Here is a 25,997-nt window from a genome sequence, read left to right on the forward strand (position 1 = left end):
GAATGGGAAAAATGTGCACCCAAGAATACTTTATCAAGCAAGGCAGTCATTTAGAATAAAAGGAGAGATAAAGAGTTTACCAGCCAAACAAAAACTAAACCAGCCCTGCAAGAAATATTAAAGGAGACTCTTTGAGTGGGGGAAAAAGACCAAAAACAACAGAGACTAGAAAGGAACAGAGAACAACACCAGAACCACCAACTTTATAGGTAACAATTTAGTGGCACTAAATTCATGTCTATCAATAATCACCCTGAATGTAAATGGGCTAAATCATCCAGTCAAAAAACACAGGATGGGGCACCTGATGACTTACTTGTTTGAGCATCCAAATCTTGATTTTGGCTCAGGTTTTGACCTCAGGGCCATGGGATCAAGCCCCCCATTGGGCTCTGCACTCAGTGCAGCAACTGCTTATCTCTCTCCCTCCCCCTCTATCCCTTCCTCTCTATCCCTCCCTCTGCTCTCTCTCTCTCTCATACACACTCTTAAATAAACAAATAAATAAAATTTTTAATAAAATAAATGCATACTTTCCTTAAAAATGGAATATTTTCATTTAAAAAAAGACAAAAGTATAAGATTGGATTTTTTAAAAAAAGACCCATCTATATGCTGCTTATGAGAGATTCATTTTAGACCTAAAGACACCTGCGAGTGAAGGGATGGAGAGCCATCTATCATGCTAATGGACATCAAAAGAAATCCAGAGGGGCGCCTGGGTGGCTCAGTGGGTTAAAGCCTCTGCCTTCAGCTCGGGTCATGGTCCCAGGGTTCTGGGATAGAGCCCTGCATCAGGCTCTCTGTTCGGTGGGGAGCCTGCTTCCTCCTCTCTCTCTCTCTCTCTGCCTGCCTCTCTGCCTACTTATGATCTCTGTCAAATAAATAAATAAATTATTAAAAAAAAAAAAAAAAAGAAATCCAGAGTAGCCACCCTTATATCAGAGAAACTCAATTTTAAAACAAGACTGCAAGAAGAGTTGAGAAAGGGCATTATATCATAATAAAGGGGTCTATCCACCAAGAAAATCTAACAATTGTAAATATTTATGCCCCCAACTTGGGAGCACCCAAATATATAAAACAATAACAAACATAAAGAAACTCATTGATAATACAATCATAGTAGGGGACTTTAACACCCTACTTGCAGTAATGGACAGAATCATCTAAGCAGAAAATCAACAAGGAAGCAATACCTTTGAATGATACACTGCCAGATGGACTTAACAGATATATTCAGAACATTTCATCCTAAAGTAGCAGAATACACATTCTTTTCCAGTGCACATGGGACACTCTCTAGAATAGGTCACATACTAGGTCACAAATCAGGCTTCAACAAGAACAAAAAGATTGAGATCATACCATGCATATTTTCAGACCACAAGACTATGAAACTTGAAGTCAACCACAAGAAAATGTGGAAAGACCTCAAATACATGGAGGTTAAAAAACATCTACTAAAGAATGAATAGGTTAATCAGGAAATTAAAGAAGGATTAAAGAAGTATATGGAAGCAAATAAAATGAAAACACAATGGTCTAAAACCTTTGGGATACAGAAAAGGCAGTCTTAAAAGGGAAATATATTGCAAAACAGGCCTACCTCAAGAAGCAAGAAAAGTCTCAAATACAAAAACCTAAACTTACACCTAAAGGAGCTAGAAGATGAATAGCAAATGAGGCCTGAAGCCAGCAGAAGAAGTAAAATTATAAAGATTAGAGCAGATATAAACAATTTGGGAACAAATAAATGAAAAAACTCCAACAGATTAAGGAAATGAAGAGATGGTTCTTTGAAAGAATTTATAACATTGATAAACCCCTAGCCAGACGTATCACAAAGAAAAGTGAAAGGACAAAAATAAATAAAATTGTGAATGAAAGAGGAGAGATCATAACCAACACCACAGAAAATTACCAAAAAATCACAAGAGAATATTATGAAAAAATATATGACAACAAGTTGGGCAATCTGGAAGAAATGGACAAATTCACAGAAACATACAAACTGCCAAAACTGAAACAGGAAGAAATAGAAAATTGGGGAAGACTTATAACCAGCAAAGAAATTAAGTCAGTAATAAAAAATCTCCCAACAAACAAAAGTCCAGGACCAGATGGCTTCCCCGGGGAATTCTCTCAGACATTTAAAGAAGAGCTTGTGTCCTTATCAAATTGTTCCAAAAAATAGAAATGGGAGGAAAATTTCCCAATTTCTTCTTTAAGGCTAGCATTACCTTGATTCTAAAACCAGACAAAGACCCCACCAAAAAGGAGAATTATAGGCCAATATTTCTGATGAACATGAATGTAAAAATTCTCAAAAAGATACTAGCAAATTGAATCTGGCAGTACATTAAAAGAATTATTCACCATGACCAAGTGGGGTTTATTCCTGGGCTGCATGGATGGCTCAACACTCACAAATCAATCAATGTGGTACATCAGTATAATAAAAGAAAGGATAAGAACTTTATGATCCGTTCAACAGATGCAGAAAAAGCATTTGACAAAAATACAGCATCACTTCTTGCTAAAAAAACAAAAAACAAAAAACAAAAAAAAACATAAAACCTCAACAGAGTTGGGATAGATAGAACATGTTGCAACATCGTAAAGGCCATATACAAAAAACCTACAGCTAATATTATTCTCAATGGGGAAAAACTAAGAGCTTTTCCTCTGTGGTCAGGAATAAGACTGGATGTCCACTGTCATTATTACTATTTAACATAATACTGGAAGTCTTCCCTCAGCAATTAGACAACAGAAGAGATGGGCCTTAAGAAGTGTACTTGTGATGAGAACCGGGTGGTGTATGGTAGAGTGTTGAATCATTATATTGCACCAGAAACTAATATAACACTGTATGTTAACTACCTGGAATTTAAATAAAAACTTAAAAACAACAACAACAACAAAGCAATCTGACTCTAGAACCCTTGCTCTTCAAACTATACTCTGCTGTCTCAGTAAATATATGCCTTAATAAATTGTTGTTGAGTGAGTAAATAAATGGAGTATAGATTTCTAGAAATGCAATTTATGGATCTCAGAGCATGAGCATTTTTTAGGCCTTTAATGCATATTGCAATATAAGCTATTCAATATGCTTTTAAGTTTTTTAAAAAGACAGTATGGAAAATTTTACATATAATATCACAGCTGTGAAAACAAAGGTGCATAGAAGAAAAATTTAAAGAAACACATCAAGATGTTAAGAGTGGTCATATTTAATGGGTACACATTCATGGGTCACTTTTTCCTTGCTTCTAATTTTTCCAGAATTTCTGTAATGCGTTTTTACTTTATACAAACACATTGAATAAATATAGCTTGATTTTTCTGTTATATGTGCTTTTCTGTCTATAGTTGGTTTTGAAAGCAAACCTTTCTAAGTAAAGAGAATTTTTATGGCTATATTGGGTTCTTTGTTTTCTATCAATCTTAAAAAGGAAATTAGAATAATAGGCAATTTACCTTCCTGACATTATTGGAAAAATTCATTTGATCTAACCCCTGGTGCTAATAAGCATTTCTGATAGTTCCCATCTAAGGACAAAAGAACTATTGTACTCCTACATCCGTTTGCAAAGCACTTTTTATTGACTGGTTTTGCAAAGACTTTATCAAATTGTTTCTCAAACAATCCTATGATGTTGTAATAAGTCCCACAAAGACTTGGATATACACACACCTACGTGAAGGCAAATGTTATAATTTGACATATTAACCTATGTGTTTTATTGCCCAGTACTTGCTGGTAGTCCAGCCCTTTCCCTAGTTCTAGCAACAGGAAAAGGACAGTGTAACAGAACACAGGTGTCAGTGTTTGGCATAAGACTTTTGAAAGACTAGGCATAAAGGAGATCTCGAAAGAGCAAAGAGACAAGAAAGAGCAAAGTAGTCCCACTTCTTCCCCATCTGGGTCCACAGGCTGCAAAGTGGGGAAGGTGAAGTCCAAGCCAACAAGAGAGCTTCAAACGTTAACAAAGGAGTGTCCTGGATAGTGTGGCTCTGCACCCCAGATCCCAGAGAAGTTTGAGGGATCTGAGGGAAGAGAAAACCCATGCTTTGCTTCATGGGTAAAAACAGAACAAGCCTCATATAGTATGGGAAGAGTGAGAATATTTCCAATGAGCATAAGTATAATGATGACAAGGAAAGAAAGGTGACCAGATGTGATTAGTCCTTAAGTGCACTCTTTCTTCTGCCAACTCCAAGCTGCTGTAAATTTTAGTTCTAGAATTTCCATTCAGTTCTTTTTTTATAGTTTCTGTTTCTCTACTAAGATTCTGTACCTACCCACTCATAATAACCCTTAATTTTTTTTTAACCTAGTCTCAAAATTGGCTTTTATTGACTGCATTTTGGGTTGGGTTTTTTAAAATTTTTAAAAAATTTTTTACTTTTTTATTTCCAGCTTTATGAGAGAGGGACTTCCTGACAATGGTAGTATCAGAATTGGGTTAAGGGATGACAAAAATCTAATGTCAAAGCAGTCACTTGAAGTAGGGCAGGGCATCATCTCGTTAGAAATGGTGCAAAATATGTGATGATCTCCAATCTTCAAATAAGAAGGGTAGTTACAAAACCCTTATGGAAATATAAGAATATATCTCCAATCTTCTCCAGTCTCAGACAACTGGCAAGACCTGCCCACATTAGGATCTAACTCCCTGCTTTCTGCCAAGAAAGACAGTTTCCTCCAATGATTAATTTTTTCTAAATAAAAAGCAGCTTTCTTGAATTTCCTAACATAAAGGTAACACATATTTATAGAAAAATCAGCCAAAACAGGCAGGCATAAAGAAGAAATTACTACTAACATTTTGCTGCACATCCTTTGAGATGCTGCTCTGTGCAAATATTTATGCATATAATTTTAAATGAATGAAATAATAAACATGATTTTAACTCAATATGTGGTAAAGATTATTATCAAGAAATACAGAGACACATCATCCTTTTTAATGACTATATATTCCCTTGCATGGGTTGTACCAAAATTTATTAAACCAGCCCTCTACGGAAGGACATTTAGTTCTAGATTCTTGCAATAATGAACATTTTTCCTGCTCTGTGTCTGTGTGTGTATGAGACAACTTTGTGTATTTTCCAGATTATGTCTCCTTCAGGCAGTACACTTCTATAACATTATTTCTGGATCAAAGCATATTCTAAGTTTGTGATAATTAATAAACCATTCTTACCAGAAAGGTTGTACCCACACTCACACTTCCATCAACAGCGAGCCCTTTTCTCTCTCTTTGGTCATACTGGATATGTGTAATCCTTTCAAAATTTATCAATATGTCAGGAAAACAGTAACATCTAAATTGTGTTGAGTGACTTGCCAATGAGCACTAATGCTCATTGAGGATGGGTATTGTGCTGAGTGCTCCCTTCTGGCCTTAGGTGGACAGTGCGTGCAATATGCAGAGATCTGTAATGTAAATGAGATGGTCTGGGCTCCATACTCCTAGCTTTGCACTACCTTTGTGTATCCTTGGGTAAGATACTCAACTTTCCTGAGCGTCAGTTTCTTGAGCTGCAAATGAAAGACTCGGAATGGGTGTTCTTGCACTTCCTCTCTGGCTGTAACAGGGGGTAGACGCGAGTTCACTGCAAGATCTGCAGCAGACACTGCTGGCTGACTAACCCAATGCCACTCCCAGCCCCTTCTTGCTGGCCTGCCTCTACTCTGGAAGAAGCCGGAAATGTTCAATAGCCTCCTTTGGAGCTAAGGAGTGGCCATTTTACCAAATTCTGGCTAATGAGACATGAAGGGAAGGCTATGAGGGTACTTCTGGAAAAGCAGCTTTTCTGATGAAAGAAACAGGCACTAGAGAGAGCAAGCTCACAGTGGCTGTGTCTTTCTCACGCTCTGCTTTCCATGCAGACTTGATGCCTGGACCTGTGGGGCATGTGGTAGCTTTATACTGAGTGGACTCAGCTGAACAGGATCTGTGCTTCAGAATCCTGGCCAGTTTCAAGGCTAACATTAGCCACAAGAGAAGTGTTGTATGAGACTGAGAAGGCATCAGGGAAGCAGCAGCCATGGTTTTCATGCTCTGAAGGACAATGCAGGGCTCCAGACATGGTGATAACTCTGGTACATTGTCACTGATCTGCCAGCTCACCTTGCTGGTATGAGGCAGCACGTGGGCTCCAGCTGCCATCAGATCTCCTTCAGCTTCTCTGCATCCTAAGCCAAGTGCAAGTGTAGCCCCATGAAGGGTGCCAGCTTCTCCCATAATACACTTGCATTATCAAGGTCAGAGGTAGTAAGAGACACACACAAATCTGCTCTGTCTTTGTTGATTCTAGTTGTTCATGAATTCTAGTTTAGCCCTGTAGGTCCCAAGCCTGTACGTGCTTTCATCCACAACCAGCTTTCTACCCTGACCACCATTCGGTCTGACCTATGGTAACTTCCGGTTCGGTCAGGGCTAGACAGCGAACAGCTTTGCATGGCCTTCTCCAGGAGCTCCCACAATCATGTAGTGTCTAATGCATCACTCTCCAATAGAGCTTCTGTGATGACGGAAGTGTTTTGTATATGAGCTGCCCAATATGATAGCCACTAATCACATGCATATGGCTACTGAGCACTTGAAGTGTACCTAGTGCAACTGAGAAACTACACTGTTAATTTTGACTCATCTAAATTTAAACTGCCACCTGTGGCTGGTGGCTACCATATTGAAGAGCGCAGGTCTAGTGCCTAATAATAAATCTCTCATTCTTCATCACTTACAGTGGTTCTGTTTCTCTGGTTGCATCCTGACCGATCTGAGCAGTGACTGGTGACTACACAAGGAAGGACATATAGACAGCATGCTAGGTATGAAAGGCTAGAGATCAGAAAGAGACTGGTTCTCTGGGAGGCTCAGCCACCTGTGACTGTTGAACTTCTTATATGAGAAAAGTAGACTCCCTTTGAACTTGCCCTGTTGGGAGCCTCATCTCCATTCCAGTCCCCAGGCTAGAATTATCAAGGTGAGCTAAAATATTCATGGAGAGCAAGCAGGCTGTGTGTGGTAAGATGTGCTCGTCAGCACCTAATGTGTTCCTTATTCCACCATGAGGACTTTTACCCCTTCCTTATTCCCTATGCAGATCCTTCCATCTCCCAGTTCTTCCTCCTTCCCCACGTGAATATGACTTTCCTTACAGAATGCAATTAACCCCCTTTGTCACACTGGATTTTGTTTGTTCAAACAGTTTTAAACACCAGCCCATTTTCAGGAGTCTGCAATTGTGACAATGGGGGTGGCGGACAACCAATTTTGTCAGCTCTAGTTTCTAAAACTGGCCACTTACTAATAAGCTTTAGAAGGAATCCGTCTTTCCAGATGTGCTCTGCACCATTAACCTGAAAGAATTAATCCTGAGCAAGAGCTTCTTTCAAGACTGTGCTTGACGAGAGTACAATGAGCAATGATTTCAAGCTGTGTTCACAAACAATTCTACACACAAGGAACATTTCTTTTTCTTTCTTTCTTTTCTGGCTTGCTTAAACAAGTGGTTATCCGTTATGGTGTTGACATAGGAAAAGGCGAAATGCTGGCAACCGAATCAAAGCAGCAGGGCAACAGACAGCTCAGGGGCGGCAAAGTTTGGTTCCTTGGACAACCAGGCGAGCTTTTCACTTCCTCCTAATTTGGGTCCCGCCCTCTAAGTTGATCTTCCTGAGAATGTCAAAAGAAAGAGAAAAGAACATATTGGTCCAACTGCACGCGGTCTTTGGTGCTTGTTGCTCCAGATACTTACACTCATCTCCCAGGACAGGGTCCTTCTAACTTCTCTCTCGTTTGGTGAGTCACTTTGCTATCCTGTTGTTGCCTTCGGTGAATTCTGCGCACACCCCACAAGTGCCCCGCACTCCCTCCCGGCCCTCTGCTGGGGCTAAACTCGTCCTAGCCAAGGTCGGCGGCCGCGCGGCTTCCAGCACCCAATCCCGAGGGAACGGATCGGGGAGAGGAGGGGGACACCCCGGGTCCGCGCTCCCGCCCTTTCTTCTCTCACTCCCGGACGAGGGACTCGCGGTGCTCCCAAGGGGAGTGCGCGCGGTCCACTTGGGTAGCTGGAGGGCGCTAGCCCCTGGCGCTGTGACCCGACGTCTGGGTCCAACCCCGGGCGGGTGCGGAAGCGGTGACGGCTGCCCCAGCGGTGCGGGCTCCCGGCAGAGGCGGGAGCGGATCAGCTGCGGAGGCCGTAGCGCCGCCCGGATGCTGCAGCCTAGTGGTGGCCTCTCCGAGAGCACCGCGAGCCCTGGGGCCGAGTCCGCCCTGGGCGCGCAGGGGGCCGGAAGGGGGCTGTGGACTTGGGTCCCTCCTCCTTTCCCTCAGCTTCTCGGAGCGCTCCTGCTCTCAGACCCTCCTCCTCCCAGGTACGAGCCGCGAGAGGAGGGCGCATCTCTCCTCCCGGCACTCCACCATGGGCAATATCTCCGAAGACTCCTCGCGGGAGGACTGCAAGTCTCTGCAGTCGCTCCCCTCCGGCGAAAGCCCGGCCATCAGCTCGGTGATGTTCTCGGCCGGGGTGCTGGGGAACCTCATCGCGCTGGCGCTGCTGGCGCGCCGCTGGCGGGGGGACGCGGGACGCAGCGCAGGACGCGGGAACTCTATCTCCCTGTTCCACGTGTTGGTGACAGAGCTGGTGTTCACCGACCTGCTTGGGACCTGCCTCATCAGCCCGGTGGTGCTGGCTTCCTACGCTCGGAACCAGACCTTGGTGGCCCTGGCGCCTGAGCGCCGCGTGTGCATCTACTTCGCCTTCGCCATGACCTTCTTCAGCTTGGCCACTATGCTCATGCTCTTCGCCATGGCCCTGGAGCGCTACCTATCCATCGGGCACCCCTACTTCTACCAGCGCTGGGTCACGCGCCGAGGCGGCCTGGCGGTGCTGCCCACCATCTACACGGTATCTCTGATCTTTTGCTCCCTGCCGCTGCTGGATCCAGAGAAGTACGTCCAGTACTGCCCTGGGACGTGGTGCTTCATCCAGCACAGCCAGACCACGTACCTGCAGCTCTACGCCACCGTGCTGCTGCTCCTTATCGTCGCGGTGCTCGCCTGCAACTTCAGTGTCATCCTCAACCTCATCCGCATGCACCGTCGGAGCAGGAGAAGTCGCTGCGGACCCTCCTTGGGCAGCTGCCGGGACGGCCCTGGGACCCGCAGGAGAGGGGAAAGGGTGTCCATGGCGGAGGAGACGGACCACCTCATTCTCCTGGCTATTATGACCATCACCTTTGCGGTCTGCTCCTTGCCTTTCACGGTAAGTTAACTCGCTTCCTTTCCGCAGCCCCGCTCCGAGCAGCCTTCTCACTCTCTACCCTCTGCCTCCCACACTTTCCACGGTCTTACCTTTGCAATTTGTAAAACCACGTTCTGATTCTTGAGGTCTAGAGCCTTCTCCTCTCGCTTCTCACCTTTGTCCCACTTCCTTCCTCCCCTAACCTTTGGTGGCTCTGTGCTAGTGTTTCTCACACCTAGTATAGTCCCCCTGAGATGGATCCTTGACCCTCCGCTAAGCCGGCCCAGACCCCCAGCCTAGAGTTAAAAGGGGGAGAGGGATAGGTCCCTGTCCGCCTCTGCCAGCCTGGCTTCTGCCTGAGGAGAGGCAGGCCCTTCCACCTGTGGATGGGTATCAGCTACAGCTTGACTTCCCTGGGCTGCAGTTCACCTCTAGGTGTTCTCCACCCATTGGTGCGAACTCTCCATGCTTTCGCCTTCTCCCAACACAAAAGGTGGTACCCAACACCCAACTTTCCAACTGCCATTCTCGTCCTAGGTGAGAAACATCCCTGTTGGTAAGTTTAGAGCATTCATTACTTGTCCTAAAGGTTCAACAATCACAGACTTTACAAGTTTCCCAATTTACATATTAGAAGCATAACCCTTTGGGGCCATGTGGACATTATATTATGTCCATAATGATAATTAAAGGGAAAGATGGTTGCTTGGAGAAACCCCTTGCCGAACTCTTGCAATTCCTCTAAAGGACACATTTGTACTTCCTTATGAAATATCCTCTTCATATCACTATCAGATATATCTATAGGTGTTCTTCACCTTATAGCCATGCATTTGCTGAGCACAAAGCCAGATACAGGAATGGCTGGTCCATCTTAGGGATGGGAGAGTTAAGCACATCCAGCTTGTTCTGTGACCCAGCAAGCCAGAGGCTGCCCCAGGGAACTGAAGACAGAAGCCCAGGTTTGGGAATGGCTGCTGTCTTAGTCTGGGGCAAGCTTAGCTGTTAGTTCTGTGATGCTATGAACTGGAGCCTCTCCAGGTGTAACGCAGGTAACAGAGCCCCAGATGTGTCTGAGCATGGGCCCCTTACCAGAAGCTGGGGAGGAGGAGTCTTGGTAGTCCCGCTTCCCGCTCTTCAAAAGAATAAGACTGACTAACAGGGAGTAAGCAGTTGGCAGTGATTCCCTCCTGCCACAGTCTTGGAGAAAAGAAAGAGATAGTCAGTGCCTATGTTACCAGGTCTGACCGTAGAAACTAAAGAAGTAAATTTACCTCACTTTTGGCCTCCATCACTGTTGATTATCTTCGTATGCTCCTCCTCCCGGGGGGGAAAGGACACTTGTCCTCCTAAATGAACTGATTCATAACCATGTTCTCTTCTCCCTGGTCCCCATTGTCCTCACACTCCTACCCCATTCTCTGTCAGGGCAGAAGCTGGTCTGAATCCATAAGGACAGGAAGGTACCCCCTTATGAAAGGAGGTAGCACTATGGGACCCCGCCTCTTCCATTCCACCCTGAACTGGGGCATTTGTACAGCAGAAGGGCTGTGATGTAGAAACCAGCATGACTTCTATGCATTTATTTTACTAGTAGAAACTTCTGATGTCATGTTAGGAGTTAAATCAACTTTTTTGGGTCAGGACAAAGACGCAGAACCTGTATCTATGAAAGAATAAGCATTTCCAGTTCCACTAAACAACTTAGAATCCAACTTAGAGGCCATAAACCCCTTCTGAGTTGGGCAGTGCTGGTCTTAGCCTGATGAGAATCGGGAAATCAGTTCTTGGAGTCTCATCTGTGATTTCTGAGTGTGTATTTAAAAATACCCCATACCCCCAGCCATTTAAATAGCTTAGGAATGGGCTCCGAGGGGACCACAGACTTGTGAACAGGGTTATTATTCCCTAAGCTTTTTAGAAGAAGAGAACAGGAGGAAAAGATCTTTCCTTTGATCATGACCAACCCATTGCATAAATATATTATCAAACGTAAAGGCAGTGATTTTCAACAGGTTCCCCTGTTTTCAGGTAAATTTGCCTTTTATCATGGGAACTCAGTCATTGCTATATGTTGATTTTCAAGTCTCCCTGTGTAAACACACACACACACACACACACACACACACTTACATGAATATTTATTCTCCTCCTTTATTTACTATTAAGGGAAGCTCCAGAGTGGCCAAATGGAAGGGGCTTAGAGCTAGAAGTCTGGTTAGAAGGAGTAGGGTAGTAGGAGGTTTGCTTTGAAGCTGTATTTTTATTTAGATTGTTTATGGCTTGAGGACACCAGATGAAGATTATGAGGGACCCTTACGATAGTGGCATTGACACTATCAGCAAATATTATCCGGATTTGCTTCTGAATGTATGCATGGCAAAGATTCTCAAAAAGTAAAGGAAACGCCTAGAGTGAACATAATCGGAAAGCCAGACATGCTCATCCTTGCCTTGGGGCTAACATGACATATTATCTAGATGCAGAATGGGTAACTCACCAGGTCCCAAATAGATATTTGAACTGTACCTTGAAGTTGTCTTTTAGTAAGGAAATTTATACCGACCATTGACTAATTTTACTTTGTCAATAAATTACTGGCACTTGTTAGAAAATTTCGTTTACATGGCACTTTAAACCTTATAAAATGCTATAGTATCCTGATTTTTGCTATCTCCTGGAGAGCTTATCTGATGATTCCAAAGTCATAGCTACCATTTGGTGCATTCATTCTGCTATTTCAGAATGCTTGCCATGGGTGCTCGGGGAGGGGCACTTTCCCCTCATGTCCTTTTCGTCTATTTGGTCTACATGAAAATTGTGTAGAAATGGCCCATACCCATCTCCCACACAAGGCAGGAATAATTTTCATACATCCTAACTGGGATGCTGTTAGACAAGGCAAAGACTTGTGGTTGTCTTCAGAAATTCTCCTGTTTCTCCAACAGAACATATGCAGTCCAACAGAAATACAGTTGAGCCACATATGGGATTTTAAATATTCTATTAGCCAAACAACAAAAAATAAAAAGAAACATAATCTTCTTCAAAAAGAAACGGTAAAAATTAATCAATATCTTCTATTAAGCCAGTATATCCAAAATATTATCACTTCAAAATGTAATCACCGTAAAGTGATTATTAATGAGCTATTACAACTAATTGACTTCCTAGTTCCCAGAAAGTGCTAGCAATCTACTCTATCTCTGTCTGTTTCTTCCTCAGGATTACAGAACTGCTTTCTATGTCCCTCGAAAAGTAGGCCACATCACTGGCCCAGGAAAGAGGAGATTTCACAGCTGTGTACCCAGTGGGGCACCAGCCTTTTCCAGCACTCCAGTAGTGAGGGAAGGAGGAGGTTGGGGAATTTAAGAAACCTGGATATAATCGTGTCAGTGTTATCCCAAGGAAGGGCAGGTTAGAATGACTGCTTCCTCCAGTCCCAGTCTAGGACTTCCAATGTTTGGCAGTAAAAACTATCAAAATGGAAAATACCAGCACCCTGGGATGAAGTCAAATTCAAACTTCAAATATCATTATTATCAACATCAAAATGGCTAATATTTTGAGTGCTAATTTTTATATACACTTACCCATTATCTCCACAACAACCTGCAAAATAGATGGTACTGCTGTTTCTTTTTTACAGATGAGGCCAATAATGCCCTGGGTCCCCCAGCTAGTGATCACTGGAGCTGGGGTTCAAAGCCAGTTTAAAAATGCAGAGCCTCTCCTCTTAACCACAGTACTATCAGAGGGAAAAGTACTTCTTTCAGGGGAAATGTGTTAAAATAGTAACCCAAGATTTCACAAAGGAATGGTAAGGATGTTATAAATATCTGGATCACTTTGTTTTGATTCCAACTTGTTAGCTTTTTTTTTTGGGGGGGGGGAGAGAGAGAGAGAGAGAGAGCATGCGTACACACACCCCAATGGGGTAGGGGAGGAGCAGAAGTGGAAAGTATCCCAAGCAGACTCCGGGCTGAAGGGTGGGGAGCCCAAGGAGCTCTATCCCACAACCCTGAGATCATAACCTGAGCCAAAATGCTCAACTAACTGAGCCCCCCACGGGCCCCCCACCTTATCAGTTTAAAAATAAAATGGCAAAGACCTTTTTTCCATCCCGATCAAGGGAACTGAGCTGGGGCCAAGTGTGCGGTTCCTTTTTTCTTCTCCACAGTCCTATGAATTGAAAGGCTGAGACCGAGATTGAAGGAGATTGGCTAATATAAATGCTGGTCTAAATTAAGAAATAATCAGATTACCCCTCACATAAAATCTTCTGTTGGTACACATAAAACATTTCTTATGCTATTAAAAAAAAAAAAAAGTATGTTGTGGTTAGGAAATGGCATTATTTTGGCTGCCCAATATGAAATCATGCATGGAACCAACAACATACTCCAAACTGTTTATGTACTAATGAGATAGTGTATAAATTAATGAATTCCTCCTTATGTTGATCAGCTGTTGCCATCATTTCACAGGGATAAATAGAAACTTTCTTCCTGAAATGGAACAGAACACAGAAAATACATCAGACCTCTATTCTTGCCTCAGATACTGTTTGTGTTTTAATTTTCAACGCATGTCAAATTGCTTGGTTCCTACTTTGCCAAGAGCTGTGGACAGCTGCTGGTCATTTTAAACTGCTTTCTCCTTGCCATTAGAATATTTTATTCAGTTCTAAAATTTCAAAAGTGAACTATTGGCTCATTCTAAAATTGTCTTCCTCTTTAGAAATTCTTTAGGGCTATAATTTCTAGGCAAATCTGATTAGTAGAAATATGATCTTCAAAATACAGAACAAACTCAAGTAAATAGTTCTGGAGTTTCCTGTTTATTCCTGGAACTTTTCACCTAAAATGTAACGTGAATGGGAATTATAAAACATATAAATTTGTTGATTACGTACATGCAAAATACCACAGTTCTAGTAGGGATAAAAGAGGAATTCAGAACTCTTCATGTATAACCACAGTGAATTTGCTGGTAATATTTTAAGTTATATCCATGAACTACTGGAAACCCCTTTATCATTTCTGCATCACCAGTGATACGCTTGGGCATTGGTGAAATGATTTTAAAGCAAGTGACTTTTAAGAGAACATTCCTCTATATGAGTGCTTTCATTCGACGCATTTTCCTTTGCCTTTGTAAAATGGTGGTTGTGAGTAAAGACCCAGTTACACTCAGTTTTTAAAATTTAGACAGCAAGAACCATAGTCCTTTTCCCCCCAAAAAAGCTGTGCATTATGTCTACACCATTGATCAAGTCTTTCATCACTGCTGTTTCAGGTGATTAAGGCCAAGTCCTCAGCTTAAAGAAAAACAGCTTTTAGGGATGGTGTATTTCTTTTTTTGGCATGTCAAGAACCCATCACAGTATTAAGTTAAAAATAAAGGGGGTGCCTGGTTGGCTCAGTCAGTTAGTGTCTACCTTTGGCTCAGGCCATGATCTTGGGGTCCTGGGTCTCACATCAGGTTCCCTGCTCAGTGGGGAATCTGCATTCCTCCTCTCCCTCTGTGCCTCCCCACTTGTGTTCTCTCTCTCTCTCATAAATAAATAAAATCTTTTTTTTTTTTTTTAAAGAATGGAATGGAATAGGATAGGATAGGATAGAAATGGTAAGGGATTGATCTCCAGAGATATGGTGCTTAGGAGACAAGTCTCTTTCCGCCTAAAGGTTTAAGACCCAGTTAATCTGCAACTTTGTCTGCTCAGTTTCCATTAGCATCTCCTGTCCTCTATTTGGTACTTTCTGACCACAAAACCCCATCCTTATCTTGAGCTCACATCCACTGTGCTTCAGTTTATATGACCAAGATATAACAAGCTTCATTTTTCTCAGATATATTTGTTGCCTAAAATTGTCCCCCTCTAACAGAATGCTAGACTGAAGTCGTCTGCAGTTAGGACACATGGGGGATGGGAAGGGCCAGGAATAGGGAAAGTGCATTGCGGAAGGCCAGAACTTCCCATGGACAAAGCTTCCTCCTATACTCCACAAACAGCACTTGGATCACTTTGAAATCATTTGTAAAATCTTGCCTTCTGGGGAGGGTCCATCGTGCTCATCATTTTTTTCAAAGAATTAAGAGTCATTACCCTGGAATATACAAGCCCAGAACTCTAAACTTTAGCATTAACTCTCTTATGTCTAGCCCTGGGATCACCTGAAGCACAAGGCAGGGAACACTCTTAAGTACCAGAGCCATATCCATGCCCCAGTCTTTTTTTCCAAAAGGACAGAGGCTCCTGTTCCCTCCACCACAAAGCACCTGGGATTTGAGGTAAGGGATGTCTTTAAAACCTCATATACCTGGACAATAGTGTCCCCACAAGTTTTATGTTAAAATTTTTTTTTTTTAACTATAGCAGACACCCAAGTTTTTAAAGAATGGATAATATGGGGACGCCTGGGTGGCTCAGTTGGTTACATGTCAGCCTTCCACTCAGGTCATGATCCCAGGGTCCTGGGATTGAGCCCTGCATCTGGCTCTCTGCTCAGTAGGGAGCCTGCTTCTCCCTCTCCCTCTATTCCTCCCCGTGTTTGTGCTTTATTTCTGTCAAATAAATAAACAAAATCTTTAAGAAAAAAAAAAAAAAAAAGAATGGATTCTATAAAGCCATAGCCAGGCCACCTGAATGTCTTTCACAAGGCAGGTAAACATATGATAATCTGTGCCTGCTATTTAACTGTGCAAAGTGTGAAGGAGAGCGTGGGTGCCAGGGTGGCTCAGTCGATTGAGCATCCAAATCTTCATTAAGACTATTAAATTGCTGGGCCCCTGGGTGGCTCAGTGGGTTAAAGCCTCCGCCTTCGGCTCAGGTTATGATCCCAGGGTCCTGGGATCGAGTCCTGCATCGGGCTCTCTGCTCAGCAGGGAGCCTGCTTCCTCCTCTCTCTCTGCCTGCCTCTCTGCCTACTTGCAATCTCTGTCTGTCAAATAAATAAATAAAATCTTTAAAAAAAAAAAAGACTGATAAATCGCTGACCTCTACCTCTGAAACTAATAATATATTACATGTTAATTAATTGAATTTAAATTAAAAATGCAAGTAAAAGGAACGCCTGGGTGGCTCAGTTGGTTAAGCAGCTGCCTTCGGCTCAGGTCCTGATCCCAGCGTCCTGGGATCGAGTCCCACATCGGGCTCCTTGCTCATCAGGGAGCCTGCTTCTTCCTCTGCCTCTGCCTTCCATTCTGTCTGCCTGTGCTCGCTTTCTCCCCCTCTCTCTCTCTGATAAATAAATAAAATCTTTAAAAAAAAAAATGCAAGTAAAAAATTTAAAAAAAAGTCTTAGTAAACATCCAGTGTATTTACACACACATATAAATTACACATGTGAAGCACCATGCAGACATTTATTAAGTAGATTATAAAAAATTTTTGAAGGAAAGAAGAGTCCCAAAGAAAGACAAGTAGATATAGCCATGGTTTTTAAATCGATAAACAGGAACAGTCATACCCACAAACCTTTGTGACACCTTTGCAAAAAGGGCTCTTACTAAACCATAGTCAGTTAGTGGTGAACTTCATGTGAGACTTTACATCACAGGCTTTTTTTTTTTTTTTAAAGATTTAATTAATTTATTTGAGAGACAGCACAGCAATGGGAGCAACACAAGGAGAGGAAGAAGCAGGCTCCCCACTAAGCAGCGAGCCTCCAGACAAGGGCCGTGATTGTAGGACAGCTTGATCCCAAGACTCCAGGATCATGACCCGAGCTGAAGGCAGACGCTTAACCGACTGAGCCACCCAGGTGCCCCACATCGCAGGCTTTTTATGTAGATGGTGGCAGAGAGTGTAGTGCTTAAAAGGAAAGTTCTGGTGCCACTTCTTGAGCGTGGTTCTGTGACTTTCCTACTTACCTGGAGTGTGATTCGGGGCATGGTAACTAATATTCTAGGCCCTGATTTCCTCCTTTCTAAAACAGGAATAACAGTATTTTGCAAGTTGGTGTAAGAATTAAACAATAAGATCTACAAATTGCTTAGCTCCATGCCTGGCACACGTAGGCCTTTTTTTTTTTTTTAAAGATTTTATGTATTTATTTGACAGAAATCACAAGTAGATGGAGAGGCAGGCAGAGAAAGAGAGGGAAGCAGGCTCCTTGCTGAGCAGAGAGCCCGATGCGGGACTCGATCCCAGGACCCTGAGATCGTGACCTGAGCCGAAGGCAGTGGCTTAACCCACTGAGCCACCCAGGCGCCCCCACGTAGGCCTTTAGTAAATTTTCACTGCTCTCTTCATAGGGTTCCATTTCCAAAGGAAAATCATATGGCATATTAATAACCAGAAACTGGATTCTGCAAGCTCAAAGTCATTTGTTTGACCAGGCCTAAGCGGGTCTTTTGATTTTAAGTGTGATAAGTGAATAATTTAAACAGTTTCTGGTGTTGGGTAAAGGTTCTAAAACAGAGGTTTTCAGCCTTGGCTGCACGTTGGAATCACCCAGGTTGATCTAAAACCTTTGCTACCCATGTTCCAGCCCAGATTAATTAAATCAGAGTCTCTGGGGGTGGGAGCAAGCCATCAGAGTAGTCTTAACAATCCTCAGGTGATTTCAATGAACAACCAAATAGGGTTCTCATTTGTTTTAACATACAGATGGAATTGCATTAACAGTAGGGAAGTAGCTCAGAAGAACTAAAGTCCTTCTGAGGAGGAGGAAGAGGAGAAAGACACAGTACCACAATGGCTTTCCACGGGAGTCTGAAAGGATTCTCTCTATAGAAGATGAATCTAAAGGACACTGAGTTTCATCCAGATCACTTTGTAGGTATCAAAACAAACTCTCTATTCTTAGCAAAGCCCTACAGAGCAAGGCTGTCCTAAGAAATTAGGAGACCAGTGCCTTATCCATTAGGCTACTGGGGCAAGGCTATCCTAAGAAATGAAAACTCACTTGACTTGTGTAGCTTTTTCTCATAGCAAATTAGTGTATGCAAGGACATGTATAAATTCTATCAGCCTCTGAGGCTGATTTCCAGAATATCACTGAAATGTTGCTAATTAATTGACCTCTCAGTTGTGTCAGCCTTTACTTAAAACCTAGGATCAGCTGGAGGGAGAGGGAAATGTGGAGTTATGGCTTAATGGGTATAGGGTTTCAGTTTGGGGTGATGAAAACAGGTTCTGGAGGTGGATGGTGGTGAGCCAGTGAGGGGCAGCCACAAAAGGAGCACAGGAGAGGCTTGGGAAAATAAAGTTTATCCTACTCACAGGTCCTAGGAGCAGGAAGCACTGCAAGACCAGGGCCACAAGGGAAAATAGTAGTGTAGGTCAGGAGGCAGAAGGAGGAGGAGCAGAAGGACAGCTTGGGCCTCTACCAAAGAATATTGCCTCCTGGGATATAGGACCCGATGAAAGGGGGGGGGGGGGTCTGGCTTGGTTACTTTGCATATCAAAGGGCTGCTTTAGGCAAGCACTTCCCTGTCTCCTAAGAATGTAGCCCTGATAATACATTATATATATACACACATATATATATGTGTGTATATATACACACACACACAGACACACACACACACACATAAAGAATGTAGCCCTGGGGAGGGGCAATCTCTTCACAGCCAGAAAGCTTTTGAGATGTCAAAACACAAAAATAAAATAAAAAACATAGACAATATAGTTGCACAACAATATAAATGTACTTAATGCCACTGATGATACACTTGAAAATGGTTAAAATGGAAGATTTTATGGTAGGTATATTTTACAATTAAAAACAATCCCGGGGGTGCCTGGCTGGCTCAGTTGGTGAAGGGTCTGCCTTCAGCTAAGGTCATGATCCCAGGAGCCTGAGCTCAGCAGGAATTCTGCTTCTCCCTCTGTTTGTGCTCCTCTCTCTGTCAAACAAATAAATAAAATCTCTAAAAATGAATAAATAAATAAATAATTAAAAACTCAGGATCCACAGTATCAAAAATGGTGGACTCTAGGCAAGAGACAAGAACCAAAGGGAAAACATGGGGAGATAGGAGAAGACAAAACTTACATGAGGAACTTCAATGGTCAATTTCCCAGTGACAAAGAAGAAATGGTCTTCTACAAAATCTTGACCACCTCCTGAAATGCAAATTTTAAGCATTTCTAAAAATTACCCAGCATAGTTGTTGAAAAGGAAAAGAAACAAATAGCACAGAATTGCTTCATCCTCTAAAACCATTTTTCACTTCTCATTGCTCTGTCACCCTCTAACGAGATCAGGAACTATGATACCATAGAGGTCATTTACCAATGAAAACCTGACTCATCTCCACGTGTGACACTGGAGTGCTGAGCCTTCTCCCTATTGCCCAGTATGGCTGGCCAGTTCACTGTCATCGTACGCTGTGGCGAAGCTCGACCATAAATTCCCCTGCAGACTTTTTCTCCAACAGAGTGGCAGTTGTATGTGTGTGTGGTAACGGATATACTTGAATCTATCAGACTTCTGTATGCTCTCATCCCGAATAGCTAAACTCCCAGATCGCTTCTTAGATATACCATAAAAGTAAGTATTGTATATTTCTCAGCCAAAATAGTTTGGCTGACAAGAAAATGATTGCTTCCTTGCATGTTCCCCCCTAACTTTCCTCTTTTCTGCATCATCAGGGAAATTCGCCATTCCTTCTTCTTTTTCCTTGCTCATGTGCCAAGCCTTTCCTCCATTCCCTATTCCAAGATTCTCTGGCATAAACACCTATGGCTGCCAAACCTTCCCGCTCTTGTCCTAACATAAGCAACCCGAAGATGACTACTCTTCTCCTTCCCTGCAATGCGCTTTGTATATCCAGTTGCCAGATGTCTGCAGAATAAGTACCAGGGGGAAAGGAAATAAACCATTCCTTTTTCTGGCAAAGGAGTGTGGAGGAATGAAGTCGTAGCTCTCTAAGGCACAGGTTCCCACGGGTAAGAAAGTCCCTAGAGCATTACAAAGAAATTGGTTTCAAAGATTGTGTATGAGGGGCGCCTGGTGGCTCAGTCGGTTAAGCATCTGCCTTCAGCTCAGGTCACGATCCCAGGGCCCTGGGATGGAGCCATGAGTCCAGCTCCCTGCTCAGTGGGGAGTCTGCTTCTCCTCCCTCTCCCCCCAACCCCTACTCCTGTGCTCTCTCTCTCTCTTTCTCTGTGTATCTCAAATCTTAAAAAAAAAAAAAAAAAAAAAAAGACTGGGAGTTATTTCCATTTATTTTCCTCTTTCTGTAAGCTGTGTAATGTTTGATCTTTATCGAGCATGTACTTTTCTCTTCCTTTCAATCTGACCAAAAAGCCGCATTGATCCCAAAATATATAAGGAATCACAAAATAGCTGGTATACCCATTTGAAAACAGCAGTCAGCGTGCAAAGTTGTGTCAGGGTTCCAGTATTTGGGACATTGTTCTAAAGGCCTTTGTTCTAATACAGGCTATCTGAACATGGCCCATGGTTGAGCCCTTTACTAGTTCAAGGAAGTTGGAATTCATGTCCTGACTCTGCCAACTAAGCAGCTCTGGGAACTTGGGCAAGTCACCTAGCTTCTCTGCATGTTGGTGTCCTCACTGATAATCTGGAGGTTTGGACAACGTTGTGGGGTACTTACTGAGCAAGCACTGTTTTAATTTACATACACATACTACTTCCTGTCATCCTCCCAACAAACCTAAGTGGGTACTGCTCTCATTATCGCCCATTTTAAAGATGTAGAAACTGAGGCACAAAGAGTTTAGTTTTCTTTCCTGTGGTTCCAGAGCTATATATGCATCCAGGATTGAAACCCAGGCAGTCCCACGTCCAGAACCCATGCTCTAGGTACCTTTTTTCACTGGACTGTGATAATTAAATCAGATTAAATATTTGGACGTAAATGTAACATATTGTTATTACCTCTCCTGAAGTTCACTTTCTCATCTGTCAAAAGGAGACAATACTTATATTTCACAGGTTTTGTCAGGAATAAGCATGGAAATCTACAGAGATTTCACTACCCATCTGTCACCACCCCTGGCCCACAAAAAAACCATTTTGCTCTTAAATCCTAAGAAATTGCACACACTCTAAGGCTGTCTATAGATGCAGTATAAAACTAATATCATTTTTCCTCTTTGCTTCTTACAGATTTTTGCATATATGGATCAAACCTCTTCCCAAAAAAACAAGTGGGACCTCCAAGCTCTTAGATTTTTATCCATCAATTCAATAATTGACCCTTGGGTCTTTGCCATCCTTAGGCCTCCTGTTCTGAGAATAATGCGTTCAGTCCTCTGTTGTCGGGTTTCATTAAGAACACGAGACGCAGCACAGACTTCCTGTTCTATACAGTCAAATGCCAATAAGTAGACTGACCTTCGCCGACAGTAGTTAAGAAATGCTTCGTTAGCCAGCATCTGGAAGATCATTTTGAAATGGCTGCATGAGAAATGAAAAAAGTAAGTTTACAAACCCTAATAAAACAGAGTGAACAAACCTTTCAGCAGCGGCTGGGGCTACAGAGGTGCTGACAAGGCACTTCATGGAAGTTGTCAGAAGGATCTGTAAAACCTGCCTTCAACGAGCAAGTCAAGGAGGTTGGTCTTTGGAGGAAAAACCAACGGTGTTCAGGATCCAGTTGCCTTTTGATTTAAACTTCCCCCTTGAGTGAGAAAGCATGTGGTTTTGAAATTTGTTTAAAACCCTAAATAGTTACAGTGTTTTCTATTTTAATCTTCTATGCTACTGCCGTTATAAACACACAGCGTGCAGTCAGACCAAATGAAACTTTGTGTGTCTCCTCTAGGAAGGCCATGTGTGGAAGCAGCTGAGACTGGTGTCTTGTGTTGCTTAACAAACCCTTTGTTTGGCCAATGAATTTGGAAATCACAGGCACTTTGTACCGTCCTATTTGTGTATGTGGGAGGTCTCTCTGGTCACCACGGTATTACGCGTGGAACAGTGGGCTCAGCTGGTTAACGTCACTGTTTCACTAGTCCTCTAGAAGCTGTGTGTCAAAGTATTAGGTATTTATTTTATAATGTCCATTGTGCTAAGGGTAATCAAGAACACTTCTGGAATTTTCCTCTCAACAAGAAATAATAGGCTATTAAAAGAGTTTTAATTCTGATTAATACTTTTCATTCTCTTTTCAGGGAGGGGAAATGTGGCCAAATATTAGAATTTAAAAAACTCTTCTATTGCTCATGTTGAGGCTGTGACTAATATCTACTTGATAATATGACTGTCTTGTAGCAAAACTCATGCATCTACATTTTTATCCAGGAAACACAGTTTGACTCATACTATATAGGAAATCATGCAATAGTGAGTCATATCTTAATATGTTTCTAAATCTAAACGTTTAGCATGGTGTAAGCCCAGCATCAAAATATTTCAGTGAATTTGTGCTCTTTAATCATCTTAGTTATTGTGTAAACTCATCTGAAATGTCAGGAAAATAAACTATGAAACAAAAATGGAAAATGAGATAGTATTTGATGAATTCCCCCAAATAACAGTTTCTAGAGTAGATATAATATTTTTAATAAGAGAAAAGTAGAAAAAATATATTTATTTTGGCAGACAAGTTTGTAAAGTGTGGTTGTATTATAATTTAGATGTCAAAATATTCAGTATAGTACTTGGTATTAGAGCATTTTTTTCTTTCCGTACAGCATGATCTTCCAAACAGTAGAACCACCTTATTTATTTATTTATTTATTTTGCAGTGCATGTTATTACAGGATAGTTGTTATTAAAAAAAGAGAGAGAGAGATGCTAGTTTTTTCCAAGGTCTCATTGAATTGCTTACACAAAACCATTTCCTATAAGTAGTTATCAAACTAGCTAATCACTTAAAGTGATTCCAAACCAATCCAGCATCAGACACAGTCTATGTCAAATCAGCTCTTATTTTTAAAAGAATAAATAAATGGTTTGTTTTTATACTAATTTAAACAAACCAGGCACAATTTAACTTAACTGAAATCTGGACATGTAAATAAATCTTCCCTGGACACAAGTTAAGAGATTGTTCTAAATAGGATTAATTATGCTCATGGGTAATTCCTAAACATAAAATTCTGAAGTTACTTCGAATCTGGAAGATTGATTTCTTTTATCAAATGACTATTTTTTCCTCCAAATGAAAAAATGTTAACTACAATCCTTCACTCCACCTTACCTCTGCCCCAAAATTCTGGAATAATGCCTAAGAACTTAAAAAAAAGGAAAAGCACACTTGGACATAGTATCATTGGTAGGAACACAATGATTCACTCTGGGGGCCCAATATGTAAGAATTTAAGCCATTTACTTAAGAACTGGTAGATTTCTAGTGCTTTGTTTCCTCATGTACTCCTGTTCCTTGCACTGTGTTAAATGGCTAAATCCTGTTGTTTTGTCTGCATATACATAGTAGGAACTGAACTTAAAAATCCTATGTAATAGTCAATCTTGTATTACTAATGGCGATTTAAAGGTAATGAAAAAAATTACTTAGAATAGATAGGTAAATATTTCTTTTCTAAAAAATCCCATTCCATCAGATAAACCTGTTTACACTTGCTGACTCGTTTTCAAATTAAATAAAAAACACAGAGCTTGGGCTGGTATATTAGAGAACTGAACTGTGATTTAAAAAGACACCAATTTTATTCGTTGTCCCCCACAGTCAGTGGGATGAAAAGGGAGAAACTACAGTGGATTTTCACTTCAGAATGCCAGCCCTCACGTTGGGCGTCCAGGAACTAGATGGGCCAGAGTAGTCAGCCCTGAGCTGAATTATTTCCAGTTCCCTGTGGCCCAGGTCCAGGGGGACCTGGGAAATTCCGGTACTGAAGTGTGGCTTGAATCTCCAAAGATCTGATAGACGCTATAGAAAGCCTCCAAAAGACCTGAATTTCAAAGCGGTTTGGATGCATGACAACCTAGAGCCAGAGCAAAGCTCTAGAAACAGCGCCAACCCCAAACCACCATGTTGGCAGAGACTATAAGCCCTGTGTGGCAGGCAGGGAAAATCCAGTCTGCATCACTGCATTCTCAGTGTACTTCAGTTAAATTTTTGGCATCCCTGTCTGCTCATGCCAGAGCACTTTGAAAGGGTTGTTCTAATGTTCATGTGATGTCAGCTCTGATTGGAATTGAGAAAAACCCAATATATTCAGGTTTAAAATTTGATGACATTGAAAGGCAGGGGGAGACAATTAGCTTGCACTCATGTAAAGGTTTGTTTCTTTCATTTAGCCCAAACTCATGGTTTTCTGAATTCAGGAAGAACCCCCACCTGAGCCATTTACAGATGGAGAAGCAGTCTCCTTGGCAAATGAGAAGTTTCTATGTGTGGGCAGACAGTGCCTACTCATGTAGGTGGTGTTGCAACTTAAGTCTTTGATGATGGGTCTTCTGTCCCATCACACACTTAACTTCATTGGATTTCCTCCCTGAGGACACTTTTATAACATAACTCCAATCATCTAACAACATTAGAATTGATTTTTTTTAATTCACAAAATATTTTTATTACCGTACATGCACACTATGGAAATGAATATTATTTTAGCAAGTCACAACAGCTTTAGCCTATACAGGAAACCAAGGACATGGACTGGGCATTAATTTTTAATTCAGAAAGTTACTTTTTTTTTGAGGGGGGAGCTTTTACCATTCTTTTAATTGTTAAGTAAATTTTCTTGGATTATATATTTTTTTATTCCCTATAAAATGAATGTACTATTCAAATCCAGTTCAGGTGGTTTAATTCTGTGATCCAGCTGCTTCATTTCTAAAATCTGCCACGAGTCAAATCAGTGTGAAGTTTCCAGCAAAAAAAGAAACAGCATACTCCAAAGGAGTAACTGAGGACTACTGAATGAAAGGAATATTTACAGAGGGGTGGGCAAAGTTAAAGGAATGAACAAGGGAGGGTGAGACATCCCTCACAAGCTTTACCACTCCTCAGCTTGAAGGGACAAGGGAGGTGGGATCATCCAACTGGAACTGTAGCCTTATGTAAGGAAGTAAGCACAACCGTTGCCAAACCACAGAACAAGGGGACTACGTTCCTGGAAGATCTCTCCTCCTACTTTCTACTCTTCTGCCTGTTTCTCCCATTGGCAAAACCCAACTGTAATCCACAGAGTCAGGGGAGCCTGGGTAAAGTAGACCATGAAGGCCTTACTACACGGGGCGAGTAGATTTAGAGGGGAAGTGGAGAATATCCAGCATAAGCAAATGAAAAATACGTTCTCCTTTCTTTTTTAATTGCACCAACACAAAAATTATAACCACAGAGTGAATAGCCGCTCTTTCTGCCTCCTACTCCACATATCCCCTAACAGGCTTGGGGTATAGGAATCAGCCCCATCTGTATGAAAGGGGGTAAAATACTATAGATTCCTTCATCAAAATATTGGTCCTAAGCCCTGCTCTCCTGTGGCTCAGCATTTACACTTATCTAACTTTCATATAATTGGAGAAAGAGAAGGGGGATCAGACCAAAGCATCTTTGTGTTTCCCCTGCCCATAGCAGCATCGCTATCTCTAGAGAGAGCAAAAAGAGGGAACCATGTACTCTGGTCTAGAAGTGAACTGGAGCCTCATTTTTAAGGAGGACCACTAGAGCAAGAAAAAAAAAAACCTCACTTAGGGGCACCTGGGTGGCTCAGTCCATTAAGCGTCCAACCCTTGGTTTTGGCTGTCATGATCTCGTAGGTTGTGGGGTCAAGCCCCATGTCAGGCTCCACGATCAGTGGGGCATCTGCTTGAGGACTCTCTCCCTCTACCCC

At 42.1% G+C, this 25,997-nt stretch overlaps 1 protein-coding gene across 1 annotated transcript; it reads left to right on the top strand.

The window, feature by feature from the left end:
* Window positions 1-4,896: 4,896 nt before the first annotated feature.
* PTGER2 (prostaglandin E receptor 2) lies at window positions 4,897-25,034 on the top strand. The gene is made up of 3 exons (XM_032344230.1): window positions 4,897-7,826; window positions 8,402-9,291; window positions 21,358-25,034. Exons 2-3 carry the CDS (start codon window positions 8,449-8,451, stop codon window positions 21,577-21,579), a joined length of 1,065 nt encoding a protein of 354 aa, XP_032200121.1. The 5' UTR covers window positions 4,897-7,826; window positions 8,402-8,448; the 3' UTR covers window positions 21,580-25,034.
* Window positions 25,035-25,997: the final 963 nt, after the last annotated feature.

This window comes from Mustela erminea, chromosome 5 (genome assembly GCF_009829155.1).
Source record: "Mustela erminea isolate mMusErm1 chromosome 5, mMusErm1.Pri, whole genome shotgun sequence".
Classification (NCBI taxonomy): Eukaryota; Metazoa; Chordata; class Mammalia; order Carnivora; family Mustelidae; genus Mustela; species Mustela erminea.